The sequence below is a fragment of the Excalfactoria chinensis genome, chromosome 1 (genome assembly GCF_039878825.1).
Source record: "Excalfactoria chinensis isolate bCotChi1 chromosome 1, bCotChi1.hap2, whole genome shotgun sequence".
Classification (NCBI taxonomy): Eukaryota; Metazoa; Chordata; class Aves; order Galliformes; family Phasianidae; genus Excalfactoria; species Excalfactoria chinensis.
In genome coordinates this window covers 52,700,808-52,720,651 of record NC_092825.1, presented here as the reverse complement: position 1 = coordinate 52,720,651, position 19,844 = coordinate 52,700,808, and the positions used below count along the sequence as shown (strand labels likewise).

Below are 19,844 nucleotides of genomic sequence, written 5' to 3'. Positions count from 1 at the left end.
GAGTCCGACCACAGTGCTTCCTGCCACCGCGCTGGGAATGGGCAGCCAGAGTTACAGCATTTTTGTCCTTGCAACAACAGAACAAACGTGTGGCTGGAGATTGTCTTTTTTTCCTTTCTTCTTCTTTGTTTTTTTTTTCCTTCTCTTTCTCATTTGTCGCTCTGTTTTCCCTGCCTGCTCTTACTGAAAAGAAAGAATACGCATGGATTGCTTTGGGATTGAAATGAAATGAACTGAAAACAACACACTCTTTGTAACATTCAGCTTTATTTTCTGTTTGATATTGTGCTTTGATTTTTTTTTAATGAGGAAAGAGGAGAAGCTGTGTACGAGGGGGCAGTCGGTTTGTACTCAGTGGTACAACACAAACCTTTCGCAGACAGAAGGTACAAAGATTTGTCAGTAGATGTGCAATAAGACCTTTGGAATACATACCTCTTTGATAATGTATCTTATCCACCTGAGAATTGCTTATCAGAATATGGTTTTACTATAACGCAATTAATTCATAAGTACTTAATGATTACTTAATCTGAACATATCTTCCTTTAGAAGTTTTGATTTCTTAAATCCAACTCACCGGTCTCTCAACTGACCCAAAATTGTTTTATTTAATGTACAATAAATACGAAGTGTTTATGATCTAACAAGTTGTTGCTTACTATCTTTTTCTCATCTCACCATATTTCTTATTTAACTGATGCATACCGCAGAGCAGGAACTTGAGCGCACAGCACCAAGGGGATCGGTCTTGAGCTCACCCTTGAACCCTGAGTGCGAATGAGAGAGATGCTAGCAGATACGTGCATTTTAATATCTATCTGTGTGTTTCCAATATTTAAAATATTATAAGTTCCATCAGTGACAGCTTTGATCAATTTGGGCCAGACACTTTTCTGAGCAAGTCACGCAGCTTTTATAGGTATCGGAGGAATAGAGTGACTCACACCACATCATCTGTGAGATTGAGGTGCAAGGCGAAAACACCATAAGCTAAAATTGCTACATTAATTCTCCAGCAATACTGTCATTACTCTCCAAGAGCACTGGGTACCAGCAGTATTTCAGAAGTAGGTCTGATTGTCTGTAAGGCTCTGGCAAACTCTGACGCATGTGAGACAGAAGGTCACGTGCAATTTGACCAGCTTGCCAATTCCCTATCACCCTCTCATTTATTTACCTGCCTGTTCTCACTCCAGCTGTGGAGATAAGATAGGTTGTGTGCTTACTCACTACTGATCGATCCTCAGTTATGGTTTGTGAAGAATCCACTAAATCCAGTAGTACCATTGTATACACTGATGTCAGCACATTTCCAAACAGCTAGCAATTAGTAATTACGCGTGAATAAATGAATTTGTTACCACTGCTGAACTGGTGGTTCTGTGTTTGAATTACCACTTCTTTCATTTGGGGATCTGAATGTCTTTTCTCTCCTTTTTTTTTTTTTTTTTTTTTTTTTTTTTTTTTTTTTTTTTTTCCTTCTTTCCTTATACATTTTATTCACTCTGAGGTCCCTTTTCTTCCTTTTATCCTTCCTATCACTTTCCTCTGTCCTCCCTCTGTGCAGGAAAGTTCTCCATTCCCAGTGATTTTGGACACCACCCATCCTGCATTTCAACCTGCTCCTCTCAAAACCATATCCCTCTTTTCTATTCACACCTATATACGAAGGACAGCAACATCCCTTCTTTGGGTAAGGAACTGGTGAGAGGGTTGCACCCAACGGGTAGTGGTTAATGGAGTTAAGTCCAGCTTGCAACCTATTACAAGTGGTATCCCCCAGGGGTCAGTCCTGGGGCCCATCTTGTTTAATATCTTCATTGATGACCTGGATGAGGGGATTGAGTGCACCCTCAGTAAGTTTGCAGATGACATATATTATGGTCAGCACCAAAGCTATAGTTACAGTGAGGTTGTGCTTTTCACCAAACAAAGGAATACATGCATAGCCAGTTTCAAGTTCATTTATCTGCCTCCTCTGCCTTAACATACCACATACAATCACCTGGAGGCCAGGTTATCTGCCATTTTGGGGTCAGGGGGCCCATGGGCCTACTGCCCCCATGTCACAGATATAGATAACTCCATGACAGAGTGAGATGTGCCATGCCAGTAAGAAATAATGGATATTATTATTTAGATGATATTAGTGTGCTATAAGTTCATACTTTCATTAGAGAAGCTGACAAGTCAAGCCTCTGGATTAAAGATTACTTGAATATGACTTTAAGAGGAATTACAGTATTGAATGGGATACAAAAGGAAATTCTAGTAAACAGAAAACAGGTTGAAGAACCTTCAATAAAGAATAAACTTTAGATTTATGATGTGTCACCTGATGTTTAGATTTATGATGTGTCACCTGATGGAATTCTACAAGGATGGTGTTCAACAGACAAAGCAATAAAAAAGATTAATTCTGAAATCTGCAGTTAATACCAGCTCAGGAGAAGGGAATATAGCAAAAGCTACAGGCAAAATGACCAAGAGAGAATGGAAGCACCAGAACATCATGCTGCAGAAGACATCACCCTGTGATCCCAAGAGGAAATTTCTCCCAGGTAGACTCACATGGGATTCATGGGAAATCAGCGACCATGAAAGAGACTTAGGAGTAAAGGGCAGCAAATAAAACCTGGTCATGTGATATAGAGTAACAGCAAAATACAGGAGCTCCAGGAGAAGTGAAACTGGCAGTGATTTTATAGCTTATGGCTGTGTTCCCTGAAGTTTAATTATATATGAAACTAGTTTAGTCTTCAGCTGTTCACCTGTTTGCTATGTGCACTCACCATCAACTACTTGGTGTTGAGGTTACAGTCCAGATCTCCTTCAATGATAGCACAATTCATAAGGATTATCTTTTTCACTCACTTTCACAAACTTGATATATTATTCCTACTTTTGAAAACTCCCCCTTTGTGTTCAGCTTGACTGAAATAGGACAAGGAAAGTTACCACTTGGAATAAGGCTGACCCATATGTGTACATACACACATGCACACACAAAGGAAGACGAATCAAAGTTGATAAAAAGCACATTCCCTAGACTAGGATCCATAGGAAAGCATTCAGGTGGATTTTGAATATCTCCAGACAAGGAGACTACACAACCTCTCTGGGCAGCCTGTTTCAGTGCTCTGCAACCTTCACGGGAAAAGAAGTTCTTACTGGTGTTTGCACGGAACATCCTGTGCTCCAGTTTGTACCCGCTGCCTCTTGTACTATTGCTGTATGTCACCAAAAAGAGACTAGCCTCATTGACTTGGCTTTGACACTGTAAATATTCATAAACACTGATAAGACCCCTCTCAGCCTTCTCTTCCCCAGGCTGAACAGTCCCAGGGCTCTCAGCCTGAGCTTGTAAGGGAGATGTTCCAGGCCCCTCATCATCTCTGGCCCTCCGCTGGGCTCTCTCTAGAAGTTCCCTGTCTTTCTTGAACTGAGGAACCCAGTATTTCAGATGTGACCTCAGCAGGGCAGAGTTCATTCAGAAGTCCAGACTGAGAGTCAGATTTTCTTTTTAAATATCCCTTTAAAAAAGAAAAAAAGAAAAAAAAAATGGAAAAAAAGAAAGGAAAAAAAAAAAACAAAACACCTCTATATGTTTCCTGTACTTTGTTCACAGGGAAAAATGTAGTATAGCTAACCTCAACAGAGCATTGAAAATGACACTTATTTGAATGCCTTTTGTTGTATTTTGAGATTCTGGAGCAAAAGGCATTCTATTTTGAGCACAGAATACTTATGGTCACTGGGTTCACAGCTTGCTTTCCTGACTGACAAGTAAAGCTGCTGCTTTGCTGAAGGAGACAGCAGAAAGTAAAAGCATACCCTGAATACCGAGGAAGTTCTGAAAACCTGAACACACCCAACTTTGATTTCTACCTTCTCTTCTTCTATGTTTTGTTGTTGAACACTTTTCAAAGCATATTGAAACAAACAAGGAAACCAAAAATAAATAAACATACGAAGTCCCTTTTCAGGTTCAATAATAAATTTGTCTACTCAGCCCCTATCTTTTTTTGTGATACATAAATAATAAGAATTGAAAACCAAAACCAAACAAATGCACGCAGTGGTGGTTCGCTTACAACTATTACAAAAACTCTTTTTCTCTTTTTCCTCTTGGCACTGAAAAGAGCTTGAGTGATCACTCTAAATACCAACACCCTTATGCTCCTTGACAACAGTAATGCCCAGAGAATTCAAAGCAGCAGTTTCACCTTTTTTTTTTCAAGCCCAGTGATTCCAATGTCCTGGGGATCTGGCTTGCATTGAATATAAGTGTTGTGTGTGCTTTTGCCTTTCTCTGCTTGGCTGCCATTGAATCTTTACTTTGTTATGCATTACCCTTCCATTTGCTTGTGGTTCCTTTCTTTTCTGTTCCAGCCTTAATCCCCAGTCACTGTCTCCTGTCTCTCACTGTATTTACTGGACATAGGATACACTCATCTGTTTCCTTCAATGCAGGGCAGCTAAGGTAGGTAACCTTTAAATGTCCTTTCCAACTCAAATGCTTCTAATGCTCTTTTGTGTATGTCAAGTACTCCTGACACTTGCCATAGAAAAACATGTTCAAAAACTTACCGGCTTCATCAAAGAAAGGGAATTGGCTTGCACTGAATAACATGAAACTGCTCTGTCCCAGAAGACTGTTGTTACTGGCCAAAAGGCTACAGTCTCTGGCCCTCAGTGGATTAATTTGCACTTGGATCAGGGCAGTCCCAAATACGTCTATGGAGTGGGAGACACCCCTGAGAGCAGCCCTGTGGAGAAGGACTTAGGGGTCTTGGTGGATGGGAAGCTGGACATGAGCCCGCAGTGCACACTTGCAGCTTGTATGGCCAACTGTGTTCTGGGCTGAATCAGCAGAGGGTGGCAGCAGGGAGGAGGTGATTGTCCCCCTCTGCTCCGCTCTTATGAGGCCTCATATGGAGTACTGTGCCCAGGCCTGGAGCTCCCAGCATAAGGCATTTGAGCCGGTCCAGAGGAGGGCCATGAGGATACTCATAGGGCTGGAGCAGCTCTTCTATGAAGACAGGCTGAGGGAGTTGGGCTTGTTCAGCCTGGTGAAGGCCACAGAGAGACCTTATTGTGGCCTTTTCAGCACTTAGAGAGCTTATAAATAAGAGGGAGACCAGCTTTTAATATGGTCTGATAGTGACAGTGCCAGCAGAACAGCAGAACTGAAATAGGGGACATTTGGGTTAGATGTTAGGGGGGAAATTTTTGAGTCAAGGGGCAGTGAGGCACTGGCACAGCTGCCCAGAGAAGCTGTGAGTTGTCAATCCCCATAGGGACTCAAGGTCAGGTTGGATGTGGAGCCTGACCTAGGCCAAAGAGGCCGAAGATGTGGGCAAGCAGTGTTTGCATACCCCACGGCCACGGGGCCCACCACTCTGCAGGCCGGTGAGACCGCTCGGCCCACGGCGCCGTGCCCGAGGGCTCGAGAAATGGCGCCGGCCGGCCGCGCCCCGAGGCGAGGGAAAGAACCCAGCAGAGAATGAACTCAGACTAAGCGAGGAGGCGCCGCGGGGGCGGTGGTTTCCCCGAGGAGGGGTGGCCGCGGGGCGTCGGCCTCTTCCGCCGCTGCTTCAGCCCCGCCCCGAGCGGCGGTGGCGGCCGCTTGAGTCCGGTGCCTCGCGGCCCGTCCGGAATGGCCGCCCCGTGGGTTCTGCCCGCTCCCCTCAGCCCGGCGCAGCTGAAGCGCCTGGAGCAGCACCGCTACAGCGCGGCCGGGCGCTCGCTGCTGGAGCCCTGGCTGCAGCCCTATTGGGGCTGGCTGGTGGAGCGGCTCCCGCTGTGGTTGGCCCCCAACGCCATCACCCTCGGCGGCCTCCTGCTGAACTGCTTCACGGCGCTGCCGCTCATCGCCTCCTGCCCCACCGCCGCCGAGCAGGTACCGCCCTGCGGGACTCGGCCTCCCCCGGTCCCCGCCGGCACGGAATGCCCGGAGGGCCGGGTCTGTGTCCGCGGAGGGCACGGTGGGTTTGCCCTGAAACAGGGGCGGTGTGCGGGTTGCACAGACAAGTTTGCCAGCATGGAATTTTCGTGGTAGTTGTAGCGGGTAATATCAGGGGAAAGTCTCTGTTTGGGGGGCTTTGTGGCCTTGAAGGGTGGCTGTTCTGTTCCGATGGGTTTAAATCTTAATGGCAGAGATGGGGGTTGGCAGTCGGGTTGTTTTTTTTTTTAATGTATATAACCTGGACATACTTCCATGAGCATTCTTGTTGACAGAAGCATCCTTACTTGTCCCTGATTGCTTTGCCTTTCATGCCAACAGTGGTGCTTGCAGTAGTCAGATGAAGAAACTGATCCAGGTCCAAACTAACACATTTTGGGCCGACCCGTTTGGCTTCCTTGGGGTGCAGCTGCAGGCGGTAAGGAGAAAGATGAGAGAGGAGAGTAAATGGCTGGAAACTGCAGGTTGTCATCTTCTAGGCCTGGGCACCCCAACAGAAGGAGGATATGGAGCTGCTGGAGTGAGTCCATGAGAGAGCCATGAGGATGATCAGAAGGCTGGAGCACCTCTCCTATGAAGACAGGCTGAGGGTGTTGGGCTTGTTCAGCGTGGAGAAGAGACATCTGCAGGGAGACCTCACAGTGGCCTTCCACTACTTGAAGGGAGCTTATCACCAGGAAGGGAACCAACTTTTTACGTGGTCTAATAGGCGTAGGACAAGGGGGAATGGCTTTAAACTAAAAGAAGGGAAATTTACTCAGAGTATGGTGAGGTGCTGGCACAGCTGCCCAGAAAAGCTGTGGTGCCCCATCCCTGGAGGCACTCAAGGCCAGGTTGAATGGGGCCCTGAGCAGCCTGAGCTGCTGGGAGGCAGCCCTGCCCATAGCAGGAGTTTGGTATTGGTGAGCTTTAAGCTCATTTCCAACCCAAGCCAGTGATTCTAATGGCTGTAGAGCTGCTACCTTCAGCTTTCTGTTGTGTATCAGTCCTGTGCCAGCTGCGTGTCATGGTGTTCATTCTAGCTTTTCTTTCTTTGCCATAAGCATAATGATAAAGCAAGTACATTTTAAGTTTTTTTTTTTTTTTTTACTTTGAGGACTCATACAAGAAGGTTATGTTGCAGACATCCAGGGAGTTACTTCTTCCGGGAAATACATCAGGTTGAGTTTTAGGGACATTTACGATCGTCACAGAGGTGGAATTCTATAAGAACATTCAGTCTGGACCAAACTTTCCCATTTAGACATCAGTATATCAATTATAAGCGTGTAGCTTAAAAGCATGCTCCTTTTCCTGTTGCACTGTTCTTTGAGCAAAGACAAAACTTCTATTGCCTCTGCTTTGCAAGTATGCCCTGGCTTCTGCTGCTTCCCTCACCATCATTCCCTTTCTTATGCTCTTCTTCAGCCTTTCTTCAATGAAGATGGTGTCTGGGTGGCTTTCTGAAAAAAAGCTAAACCTGTTGTAACACTACCAAGTGTTGTATGCACTACTGTAACATCTGCTTTGTGCTTTTAACCTGAATGTGTAGGCTGGAAGGGCTGGGGGAAGGTGGAACTGAAAGTTGTGTTGAAGATGGGCATAGCATGAGCAGAACTGATAGCATGGTGCATGTCAGCATTGCCTTGCTGTGCTAGTGAGCCTCTTCCTCCATCTATGAAGAAATCATTCTTACTAGTCCTGTTTTGAGAGCACAGAAACCATCCACAGCACATAAGTAGGTGTCAAGTGGCAAAAGCAAGCCCGTGGATGGCAGCTCCCTGGTGCCTGGTCAAACCCAAGTCTGCCTGGCTCAGAGCTCCCCGAGAGCCCCTGGTAGCAGATGCTGAAAGCAAAGCACTGCCCTGGTGTGTGCATCCCAGAGACTGGAGCAGGGAGTTCTCAGTAGGGATTCCACTGAGACACCTGTTAGAACAACGGGTGGATCAACTTCCCCTCAATTTTTGTCTTTAAATTCTTTGTTTTGAATGCTCTCAGCTTCTGTTATGTCCTATTGCAGCAAATTCCACAATTTAATAATGCTTTCCCTGCCCCACACAATGCATTTGATGTCTGAAACCATACAGCACTCCCTTGTCCTCTTACTGTGTAGCAGGTATTTCCTTATACGCTTTACTTGCCATCATCATGACCACCAATAGCTACTAAATGCCAATTTGCTGCTGACCAGCACAGCATGTTTTGGCTTTATAAATGCTGCCTGCTTGAGCAATGCCTTCCTGTGTAGAAGGAACATGGCTTGTATTGCTGTCTTCTATAAATGTACCCTTCAGCATAAGCCTCTTTATCTCCATCTGAGTCATTGCAGACCACACCCCACAAGCACTGCAGTAGCTAAAATCCACGTGTGTGGATTTTCAGTGTCTGTCCCATTTCCTTCTCTGGCTGAGGACAGGACAGCCATCTACAGAATTAAAACATGCTACACCAGCTGGGGCGTGGGGATGCTGCCTGCACATTTCGTGCCCTATACAGAGTTCATGTATCTTCTTTGCTGTGATTGAAGACTCTGTCTTTTCTTTCTTCCTTTCTCTTAGAATCATAGAATTGTTTGTGTTGGAAGGGGCCTTTAAAGGCCATGTAGTCCAACACCCCTGCAATGAACAGGGACACTCACAACTAGATTGGATGCTCAGAGCCCCTCCAGCCTGGCCTTGAGTGTCTCCAGGATGGGGCATCTGCCACCTTTCTTTTTCCTTATGTCCAGTCTAAATCTCCCCTCTTTTAGTTAGAAATAATTTCCCCTAGTCCTATCACAGCAGACCCTGTTAATGAGTCTGTCCCCTTCTTTCTTACAGCTTCCCTTTAGATACTGAAAGGCTGCTCACGAATCACCGTGGAGCCTTCTCCAGGCTGAACAGCCCCAGCTCTCTCAGCCTGTCCTCTCAGGGAGGTGTTCCATCCCTTGGGTAATTTTTGTGGCCCTCCTCTGGATGTGCTCCAGTGGGTCTGTGTCTCCCCTGTACGGAGGGCTCCACACCTGGATGCAGCACTCCAGGTGAGGTCTCACCAGTGCAGAGGGGCAGGATCACCTCTCTCACCCTTCTGGCCATGCTTCTTTTAATGCAGCCCAGGATAATAGTTGGCTTTCTAGGCTGCAAGGACACATTGCTGGCTTGCCCAGCTTGCCATCCACCAGTACTTCCAAGTCCTTTTCGGCAGAGCCGTGCTCCATCCTTACATCTCCCTATTTGTACTGATGATAAGTGTTGCCACAACCTTGCAGTTGGATTTGTTGAACCTCATGAGTTTCTCTGGGGCCCACTGCTTGAGCCTGTCTAGGTCTCTCTGGATGGCATCTTGTCCCTTGGGAGTGTTGGGCAATCATAGCTTCTGTGCTGTAATTCTGGAGGTAATGCTTTCTGGTGGAAGCAAGATCATGCTTTAACCCACTCTTTGTCTCCGTAGCAGATTTATTTTCCTACATTCTCCTGCTGAAAGGAAGGACTAAGGTTGATGATCATTGCTGACCGTGTCCTGGGTTTCAGCGTATCATAACACAGCTGGGTTTCTTAGATACGACAAAAAGTGGCGGTGCTATTGAAGTGGGAGATCAATGAGGTGGCAGATCTGACAATAATCATAGCATATTTATTATTTGAAAGTTCTGCTGATCTGCAGTATGAACACTGTGCTTGTCCTGCTTTAGAGTGTAGAAGGAGCACACTTTAGGTGAGAACTGCCTTTTATCCCCACCGTGTGTCACTGAACAGCTTTTACTGCACACCATGCAAGCTGACTTCACTGAAGCAACTGCAGTTACTCCATTAGCACAGGGTTTTCATACTAACAGCGGCTCTTACTTTGTTTCAAACCTAGATCTACTAAAAAATCCTGTAGTAGCTATAGCAGGATCTAAGCAAAGAATGGCCAAAACTGATCAGGGTGGGTTTCATCCAGTGGTAAAGATTTGTTCTGCATGCTCTTGGCTTCTTCTGTTCCATCATTTCTCATTTGTTTGTGTTCTTTCAAGGCATTTCTTCCCATTGTCTGTAGTTTCCCAGAGGATACTGGAAACAGAGAAGGGCAGCTGTGCAAACTCATCTAGGGAGCCTGCTTTGGACAGGGGGTTGGACTAGATGATCTCTAGAGGTCCCTTCCAGCCCCTACAGTTCTGTGAAGCACCCATGAGGTGAGGAATAGAGCACTCCACTGAACAGCAAAAATTGCTGTTGGATGCAAAAGGAGATGGTGAAAGGTTTGGGAAACCCTCACAGAGAGGGACAATGGCTCTTTCAAATAATCATAGAATCATTAAGGCTTGGAAAGACCTTGAAGATCAGCCAGTCCAACCATCAGCCCATCCCCACCATGCCCACTGATCACATCCCTCAGTGCCACATCCACATGGCTCTGGAACACCTCCAGGGACGGTGACTGCACCACCTCCCTGTGCAGCCTGTGCCACTGCAGCACCGCTCTTTGTAAGAAGAAACGTTTCCTAATATCCAACCTGAGGGAGCTCATTGGGGAGAGGAGGAAAGGAATGCAAGGAGTCCCTGCAGTGCGGAAAGTGCACCAAGGATGTGCTATGGTTATTTTTTCTTCTACCCTATTGTAATGCAGATTTAAACAGCCCCCTTCCTTCTGCTGCTGTTAGTACAACTGTACTGAGGGCTTTGTGCTGAGCACAAGGGAAGTTGTCCAGTTCTGGGGGAAAAGGAAGTCCAGTGAAAATGGCTCCTTTTGTGCGTCTCTGCCAGAAAGGGGAACTACAGGCTAGTGCAGAACTAGTGCTGTGGGAATTGAGGGAGTTATATTATGAATAAAAGTGGTGAGTAATGAGGAGGTGTGGGTGAATATTTAAATGTCGCAGCCCTTGGGCTGTTGACTGAACTCTGTGGGTTTGAACTTTGCTTGAAATAAGTGGCAAGGGATCTTCTCAGCATATCCACTCTGCTGCAGCTGTCCATGCTCTTCCCCATGTGCCATCACAGGGACACAAAACAAGGGCTGCTGTTGGACCTGTGCTGCTTCCTGAAGGTGGGCTGTGCCATGCAGTCCTGCCCAATGCTATGTCTGCATTCTCTTGGCATCTTCAAGCCCTGGGTTCAGCAGGTGATCTGACCTTTACAAGATCTGCAGTTGAAAAGACCCTGTATAATCTTTCAGGCTTCTTTTTAATTCAAGCAGAGAAGCCTTTTTTTGTTTGTTTGTTTTTTCTTCTCTGGGGTTTGTGTTGTATTCTAGCTTCATTAGAATCGCATGTGTCTCTGGCCAAATAATGCATTTGCTTGGACAGGATATAACTTCGGGCTGAGATAATAAACACCTCATCAGTGAAAAGCTGATGATTACTGGGAGCCTCCTGACCTTTCAGCTGAGTCCCTCAGCCATGTCAGCATTCTCAAATGCTCCCACTTCTCTAATTTGCAGACTGCTTGGGTGCAGTGTGGGAAGTGGCTGGGGACATCCCTGGACAAAGAGCCAGGCGTGTGAGAAGATGGCAGCTATAGCTATAAGGGACACATCCCTTACAGGTGTTAATGGACACAAGTGATCCTCACTACCTGGAGAACAAAAACTCTTCTCCCCTCTTTGCAGATGGGTGAGGAGGATGGTTCTAGTTTGTGAGCCTGGGGGGTTTGTTGCTGTGATTTGTGTCAGCTGGAGCTCTAAGGCAAGCAGACACGTATCAGCACTCTTGATGCTATGCTTATATATGATGCTATGCTCTGTCTTGGAAATAGACAAAAGCCACTCGAGTGCCAAAACCCCAAATAGAATGGTCTGACTTGCTTTGCCTCTTTGAGGTAATGTAGGCAGAGATGATGTTACTGTGAACAGCAGTTTTTGTATCATATATTGTGGAGTTGTAGGGCAGGAGGGAGGAATGTGGCTAGTGTATTGAGCACCGGGTACAATCTGCTTTTGTCCGTGATACAAAGAACCCCGTGACTTCAAGTTATCAGTCTGTTTCAGTTATAGGTAGAATACTGCAAAAGGAGAGGAGCCTACTAACGCAGCCAATCAGTGTCCTGGGCAGCACTGCCAGGTGTGACCTGGTTACTTGCCTCAATCCTGGGATTACAGTCATCAGTAGATCTAATGCTGTCTTCACGTGACTTGTAAAAGTGCAGGGAGGCACATCGTAAAACCCTGCGAACTACCTTAGTGGCATTTCGAAGTAATGTTGGTGATAAAATTGGGAACGTCTTCAAAATTATTACAGGATAGGGATGAAACTTTCAGTTTCTCTTAGCTTTGTGTTCATAATGCTTCCTTTTATAAATGTCTGGAGCTGGCTTGTTCGAGACTATCTCATGTTCCCCATGTAGCAAAGTGATGCTGAAAAAGCCCTTGCAGCCACTGCGGTAGCTTTCATCTGTGGATTATATCACAAGTAAAATGATCTTGGCTTCACTGGGATCCTCTCTGTGCTCTTACCCCCTGAAATGGCTAACCTGTGGCAGAGAGCACTCTGAGAGGGGTGAGGGCAGGAGTGTGGCTGCCTGGCAGCTGCTGCTGCCCAGTGGAGAGCAGCACTGGGTGAGCTTGCACCAGTGAAAGCCTCCAGCTTTTTTCCCTTTCCCCACAGCTCTTTCAGACCCAGCCACTGCAGCAATAGGCTCCTTTGTTGCCTAAATCTCTGCCTTTCTCCTTCATTACAAGAGCAAAAGTTTTTCTAAGGGCACTTAAGAATTCAGACTCATTAAACCCTCTTCCCCAAAACAAAATAGCTTCTAGTTGAGCTGTGCTGACAAGGGAGAAGAAATCTATGCAACTCAACTAATTCCACTGGTAACATGTCAAATATGTATATATACAGCACTTAGGAAAACCACTGGATTTTGTTGAAGCAGAATGTAACCTGTACCTCATTCAAGAAGTGTCAGAACTAACTTCTAATAGGAAGGAAAGCCTTTAGGAGGACATACTGACTTTATGTATGAAAACGGTGCTTCTGAAAGGTAGAGACTTGAAATCTCTAATTAGTGATGTGTTTTAGTACCTGTATGTTGTAAATCTGAGCAGGTGATCTCAGTGTCTGACATTTAAGCTGCTAAGGATGCTCCTGAGTGCCTTCATGCTACTTTTTTGTTTTAAGATTAATTTCTTTCAACCATTTTTTTTCCAGCACAAATAATACAGTGTATTGTGTATAGAATGTAGAATAGCTTTGTGCTGCACAGTATTTTACCTTTAATTGAATAGATTATTGGCTGAGAAACTGGAATCCACCTAGTGACCTTTTATGTGAATCTCTTTCAGGCACCTTTTTGGGCATACATCCTGGGTGCGTTAGGACTTTTTATCTACCAATCTCTGGATGCCATTGATGGGAAGCAAGCCAGAAGAACAAACAGTAGCTCTCCTCTAGGAGAGCTCTTTGATCATGGTTGCGACTCAATTTCTACAGGTAGCCTTAACCTACTGTTCCGCATCCCAGTTGTAAAAATAAGTTAGCTGTATTCAAGAGGAGCTGATTAATACATTTGTTGAAACTGAAAGGAACCTCTGGAGATTGGTTCAGGCCCGTGGTCAGGGCAGGATCAGTTTGTTCCCTTCTCCACCATTGCCCGATCACTGCAGCCAGGGCTGCCCTCAATACTTGCATCCCTGATGAGGAAGGGTATTTCAAAAGCACTTTTAGCAGGTGTTTTGTAATACACAGTCTGTGCTTACTTGTAAATCTTCATGCACTTGGTGCTCGATTAATGAACAACATTCAGTAAGAGCATTGCTACAGATTATATTATGCGTAGCTCATGTTTTCCAGTAAGGTACAATTGATTAAACAGGATTTACGTGCCAATAAGGCTGATGCTGGAACATGAAGCTAAGGGTTCTGCTTTATGTAAGATGTGCCAGAAAACCCTTTATGGGCATCCAGCCTGGCAGTTAGGAGGAGGGTGCTTTATAAATGTTTCTTTAAAGAATGAGCTTAAAAAAAGTTGTTTGTGAGTTTCTAAAAAGAAAGCCTTGCTTAGTTTCACTTTCTGTAACCTAGCTGCTGTTGGTGGCAATACCTGCATTTCCATGTCAGTTTAAATGGCCAAAACATTTGCCTTGAGGAGAGTTGGGATGTTCTTTATGCCTCAGTTCCCAGCAAAGCACTATCAGTCTTTGAGTAACAGCTCTTCTGTTGGAGCAGATGTTTGTGCCATAGAGGAAATTATAAAACCCAAAGGCAGAATGACCACAGTAGGCTAAGGAGCGTGGCCTTCCTTTGGAAGGAAAGGAATCTTGTGTTTTGGTCTCTCCCACCAGTACTGTCCCTGATGTTAGCTACTTAAATATCAGTCATATTCTTACCTTGTTATATTGACCTGAAATGCCTTGTGATTTTCTCTTAACTGCAAGCATAGAGGGTATGTGACTAACATGTTCGTTTCTGCTTTTCAGTTTTTGTTGTCCTTGGATCCTGCATAGCAATCCGACTAGGAACAAACCCTGACTGGTTGTTTTTCTGTTGTTTTGTGGGACTGTTCATGTTCTATTCTGCTCACTGGCAGACATATGTATCAGGCATATTAAGGTTTGGAAAGTAAGTAGGTATCTTTTAGAACTGCATATGACAATATATGAGGCTGCTAGCTACTTGATTTCCATTTCTTCTTCTTTCTTCCCCACGCTCTCTGTTCCTGTCACCCTCTTCCTAGTCTCCCTTCTGCCCTAGCAGACTTCTGTTTTACTTTAAGATCTGTGTTATACTGAGTATAAGACTTGTTCTTTTAGAAGTTGATTGTAGTAGCTATCTGTGCTTTATTTGCATGCATTTAGTACTTATTTGTAGATTTATCCACACAGAGTTGTCTTGCCTGCAGTGTAACCAAGCACCCTATATATAGGGGTAGGAACAGAGCAAGCATCTCTGATACTTCCCATTATAATCAGCCTGCCATGGAGCAGATCCAGCACAGGGGATGCTGAATCAATGCATCTGTAGCAAAATTCCCTAGTAACAGATTTCTCTTCTGTGAACATGTTCAGTCTTCCTTTAAACGAACGTTATGCATCCAGCACATCCGTAGTTTCACAGAACTATGCCAGTGCTTGGAGAAACACACCAGGTTTATTTGGGGTTTTTGCTTTTCATCTGGTTCATATTGACTTGGATGTCCTTGAGGTTTTCTGTTAGATCGCAGTTCTACTTGATTTCTGTCATGTTGCTCATGACTTTGTAGAAGTTGAGTCTGTTCTCACTGAACTGTGGGAGGAGGGGTCACTGACAATCACATAGAAGATAACAATTTTGCTTTAACTCCCAATACTGTGGAGTTAAATAATGCTCCACATACCCTCCTGTAGCTGTGGCGGTGCCTAGCATGGTCTTGTACTGTCTTCAAGCACTTTGGTAGTGATTTCTGAGGAAAGGAGAAGTGACCTCCTCAGCAGCTGTAACTGAAATATGTTGAGAGGTGAAGGCTGTCCTTCTGACAATCCCTGCCACACATTAAGCTGCCTACGTAAGAGTACTAGTGAGCTCTGTCCTGCAAGAAGCACCTCCGCAAATCAGAGTACCACTGCGGGCTAATGATCAGCTGCCCGCATGCTGATTGGTATCTATCTGAAAGGCAGGCTGTCTCTGCAGTAATGCTAAGAGCTCTTTTTATTTGCTGGCCACACAAATTGTAACTCTTGTACCTGCGTACCCGTCCTGCTTTTCTCCAAAGGGCGTTCTGTCCTGTAGACAGAAAGGGATGCTTTAGAATGATGAGTGAAAGGATAATTCTTGTAAGTGACAGTGGACAGCAATGAAAATGAACTATGCCATAAGCTCAGGGCATTTGTACCAAGCACTGTTTTTCCGTGCCTTCTGTTGCATAAAATGTGAGAATGATTTCCCCGTATCAAGAAGGCACTGAAGCTCTCATACCACATAGATCTTCTTCACTAATAATGTGGTGGCTTCTGCATAAAAACGGTGATAATGCATAGTACAAGCAGTTTGGGATACCCCGGTGTTCCATGCTTTTTGCTTGAAGCCAAGCAGACGCAATGTCTCTCCAAGATAACTCATTTCTGAGTACTGAAAGCAAACCAGGATTTTTCCAAGGCTTGCAATTTTGTCTCTTAAGAATAGTTGTTGTAGTAGTTCACTCTATGATAAAGCATAATATGCATGGAAGCTTTCACTGATGCTGTTCCTGAATTAATGGCATTTGATTTTGGAAGTGAAATTACTGATGAGTCTCAGCACTGATGGCCAGGAAGAAGAATCAGCACAGCTGGGTACGATACCACTGCCAGGCTGTACAGATAGAATGCTTCAGGGCTCAATAGAATCCTTGGCTTTCAATTTGAGCTGCATTGCAGCCAACTGAGCCTCTGTAAAATTAAGTACAAAACTTAAGCATGTATAATGACTCAGCTTGGAGTCCTGTCACTTCACTAAACAGACAGAGAATACAAACTCACACAAGATTAGAAAGCTGAATTTGTTCATCTTAGAGCCTGAACAGTGCCCACGTCTAGGAGGAGTGAGGGAGCACGACGGCACAGGAGGGAGGGAAGAGCTGCCTCTTCTTACTTAAAGCTTTCGGCAATGACAAGCACCTCAGCGTGTCATCTAATTGTATATAAAACATCGACTCTTCTAAGAGTCTGAACATTGCAATGAAACCTGGCATATTTTGTCGCTATTTTACATTAAAAAGTTTGATGTTATTTTGAGTATCAAGATCAGATAAGTGTTGTCCATTAGCCAAGAGCTGGTTCCCATCCCCTTTTGAAAACACACCACTTCCTGTGCAAACAATCTGTGTGCTAAGCAGGGAATGATGCATCTTCATTTTGGTCAGTACTTTAAAATAGCACATCTGTTCTAACTACTTAAGGAAATGTATTTTAAACATTCATTGTTACTGCTTGCTAGTTACTTTAGTACTCTGGGCCTTTTTTTAATACATACATATATATACACACATACATATTGAGCTCTTCTCAAAGTATTTCAGAAATCAGAGACAGTAAGACAGGTTGGCTCTGTCCCATTCTGCTCTTCATAGTTCCTACTTCTGTATGATACTTTCAGTGTGTTTAATATGAACTTAATATTTAACATTGTTACTTGCATAAGAAGTCTGTAATTTATTCGGAATTCTAAAATAGTTAATAGTGTATTCATTAAACACTTTTTCCCTATGATAACTGCATTCAGCTTGCATTGATTAAGCATATAGGTTCAATATTAAATGTTAACTAGAGATGTGTGCCTCCAAACAGAGTATCTTCCTTAGATAAGGGAAATGATATTCTGTATGTCTTGAGGGGTAATCTGAAATAACTCAGTTTTACTGTTCTCCCTGCCCCCCACCTCCCTGCACTTAAGGCAAACAGAACCTTTAACTGAATCACTGATATCATTTTTTTTCCCCCTAGAGTTGATGTAACTGAAGTTCAAATAGCCATAACGCTGTTGCTGTTGGTATCTGCATTTTGTGGAACAGCAGTATGGGACTACAAGGTAAGTACATGAACTATTCAGTGTTTCTGTTAAGTCAGTGTTACTATTTCCTATGGTATTTGAAGCTATGCTGTGCAACTAGGATCAATCCCTGCCAGTTGTCTGATGTTCTGTCTGGGCTTCCTGTACAACTATGGGTTATATTTATGTTGTAGTTAAACTTAGATATAATGGTGTGATTCGCTGTGCACAAATTTAAAGCTACGTAGAGGAAAATAGACTCCATCTGCCATGTATGCAAACTAATGATCTGTCACTGATACTCTGCTCATAGTGAAGCTTTAACACACTTTTTGTTACTTTGGTGTACTTTACTGCAAGATTTTCTGGCATTTCTGTTCAATTAAATGATTTATAGGATGCTTTATTTTAAAATGGAGAGGTTAACTACTTTAACAGATCTATGTTATTGCAGAAAAGCCAGATTGATGTGTCAGTGGAGATATGCTGATTTTTAATGGTTATGTCAGAGCTGGCTTTAAACATCAATCACTGTATTTATAGAATTCTTTTCTGTCCAAAAGTGTTTGTTTGCCTATCTCTGGCTTTCGGTCCATCTTTCACTATTCACTTCAGCGTGCAACAAAAGTACATCAGAACAAGCTCTTCATCCTTTCTGTTATCTTAGAAATGTAGTTCTGTTGGTCGTAGGACGTGGAAGGCCTGAGACTATTCCACAGTATTGATAACCTATGCAAATCAATCTAAAGATAAAGCACCAAGCAATTCCAATTGGTCTACCAATTTACTCAACAGTTAGGAAATGTTTAGCTGAGCTTTGTTTTCTGCAAGGTGCTTTTGCTCTATTTTCACACAGAGTTACTGGGAAGCAACTTTATATACTAATGAATTACGATTGCTTTTTCTTCAACATTAAAATCTGTGACAGTTATGCTGTATCTATCTCGAAACAATCTATATTAAAAAAATACAGTCAATGGTTTCAATTTATTGCTGCTTCTTCTTTTTTTTTTTTAAATCCTCTGCTGCCTTTGGAAGTTTCCTTGAAACTGCAATTGATTCTGAAAGGTAACTGTTTAACACCAGTTTTCATCCAGAGACGATTCTAAGTGCAAAGATACAGCATACAAAGAACGTGTATTAAAACACAAAGCAGGCAGATGGCGTTTGTGTTTCCTGTGGTTCAGAATTGTGGTACCCACTGAGAGGGAAGGAACTGTCCTTCCTGCCCTTCCCATGTCTTAGTGGAGCAAGTCTGTGGCAAGCTTTGGCTTATGGCATTAAAAAAACCACCTGAAGAACATTATAAGCACACGCAATAAAATCTAGCTCAACGTCAAGGCCAGAATTTGTTTGAATTTGACTTTTGAGTAATTATGCCTAAAAGAAATGTGATGCCTTCATAATAAGGAAATAAAGTCCAAGCATACTGTCCTCCTGAGCTTATTCTCAGCAAGACAGTAATGCAGGTAAAACAGTTCCTTAGTAAGGGGTCAGAAGTGTTGTTGTTTTTAATCAGTCACCTCTTGGGGGGGCAAAAATAAAGCTGATATCTATCTGTGACCTTTAATATCTTTCCCTTGGTTTTTCCACTAAGGTGCATTTGATAGGCCTAGAACTGAAGTTCTTTGCAGTTGTTGGCATACTGTGTGGAACAGCAGTTTCATGTTTCAATTACTTCCGCGTCATCTTTGGTGGAGGGGTTGGAAAAAATGGATCTACAATAGCAGTAAGTTGCTTTAACATTCTGAATAGGGCTTGAATAGTTTCCATTTGTAATTTATTAGTCTTCAGGTAATCAAGAGTTTTGTCTCTTTAAGCGTTTAAGCAGACAAGCATATGGATTTCACACTTCAAATATATCTGTTAGTCTGAGAGTGTTGGGTGGTCACAGCAAAGACTTATTTACCCGTCTTCTCCATAGCTGTCACTGGATTCCTAATGTCACAGGAACCAGCTGTGATTTTTCTTTCAAAGTTCATTAAAGGCTATAATAAAGGATACTAGTAGCGTTAGCATAACGTGAATGGACTTTCCCTGAGATTTAGACAGCTCTAATTGCTTTCATTCAGTGGGTGTTGTGTTGTAATACATATATAAAATATTGATCTTGCCGTGTGATTGAAGCCAAAGAAGAGTTTTCTCTCCCTCTGTATTTCAGGGAACAAGTGTTCTTTCACCAGGTGTCCACATTGGGCTACTTGTCACACTGGCCACTGTGATCTACAAAAAATCTACAATTCAGCTGTTTGAAAAACACCCGTGCCTGTATGTCTTGACATTTGGATTCGTGAATGCTAAAATCTCACAGAAGTTAGTGGTAAGGAATCTTCTTTTCAGCCCTAAACACAAACCAGTTGTTGGCTTAACAGATGCATTCTGGAGCAGTAAGCACAGCGCAAGTTTTCCAGTTTTGCTTTGCTACCACATTATATTATGACCAACACACTGACACAGGTTCGGTCTCCTACAGAAATTAAGTATGACACTGATGCAGGGAAAAGA

General features: G+C 43.8%; 1 protein-coding gene across 2 annotated transcripts in view; it reads left to right on the top strand.

The window, feature by feature from the left end:
* The first annotated feature begins 5,535 nt into the window (after positions 1-5,535).
* Positions 5,536-19,844, top strand: part of CHPT1 (choline phosphotransferase 1) — an 18,512-nt gene continuing 4,203 nt past the window's right edge. Inside the window, exons 1-6 of one of the 2 annotated variants that reach the window (XM_072355988.1) lie at positions 5,536-5,905; positions 13,181-13,328; positions 14,315-14,456; positions 17,294-17,378; positions 18,937-19,068; positions 19,501-19,659. In XM_072355988.1, the coding sequence (XP_072212089.1) occupies positions 5,663-5,905; positions 13,181-13,328; positions 14,315-14,456; positions 17,294-17,378; positions 18,937-19,068; positions 19,501-19,659 (909 nt within the window). In that variant the 5' untranslated portion in view covers positions 5,536-5,662. The remainder of the gene's footprint in view (positions 5,906-13,180; positions 13,329-14,314; positions 14,457-17,293; positions 17,379-18,936; positions 19,069-19,500; positions 19,660-19,844) is intronic. The other variant, XM_072355896.1, reaches the window with a different exon arrangement.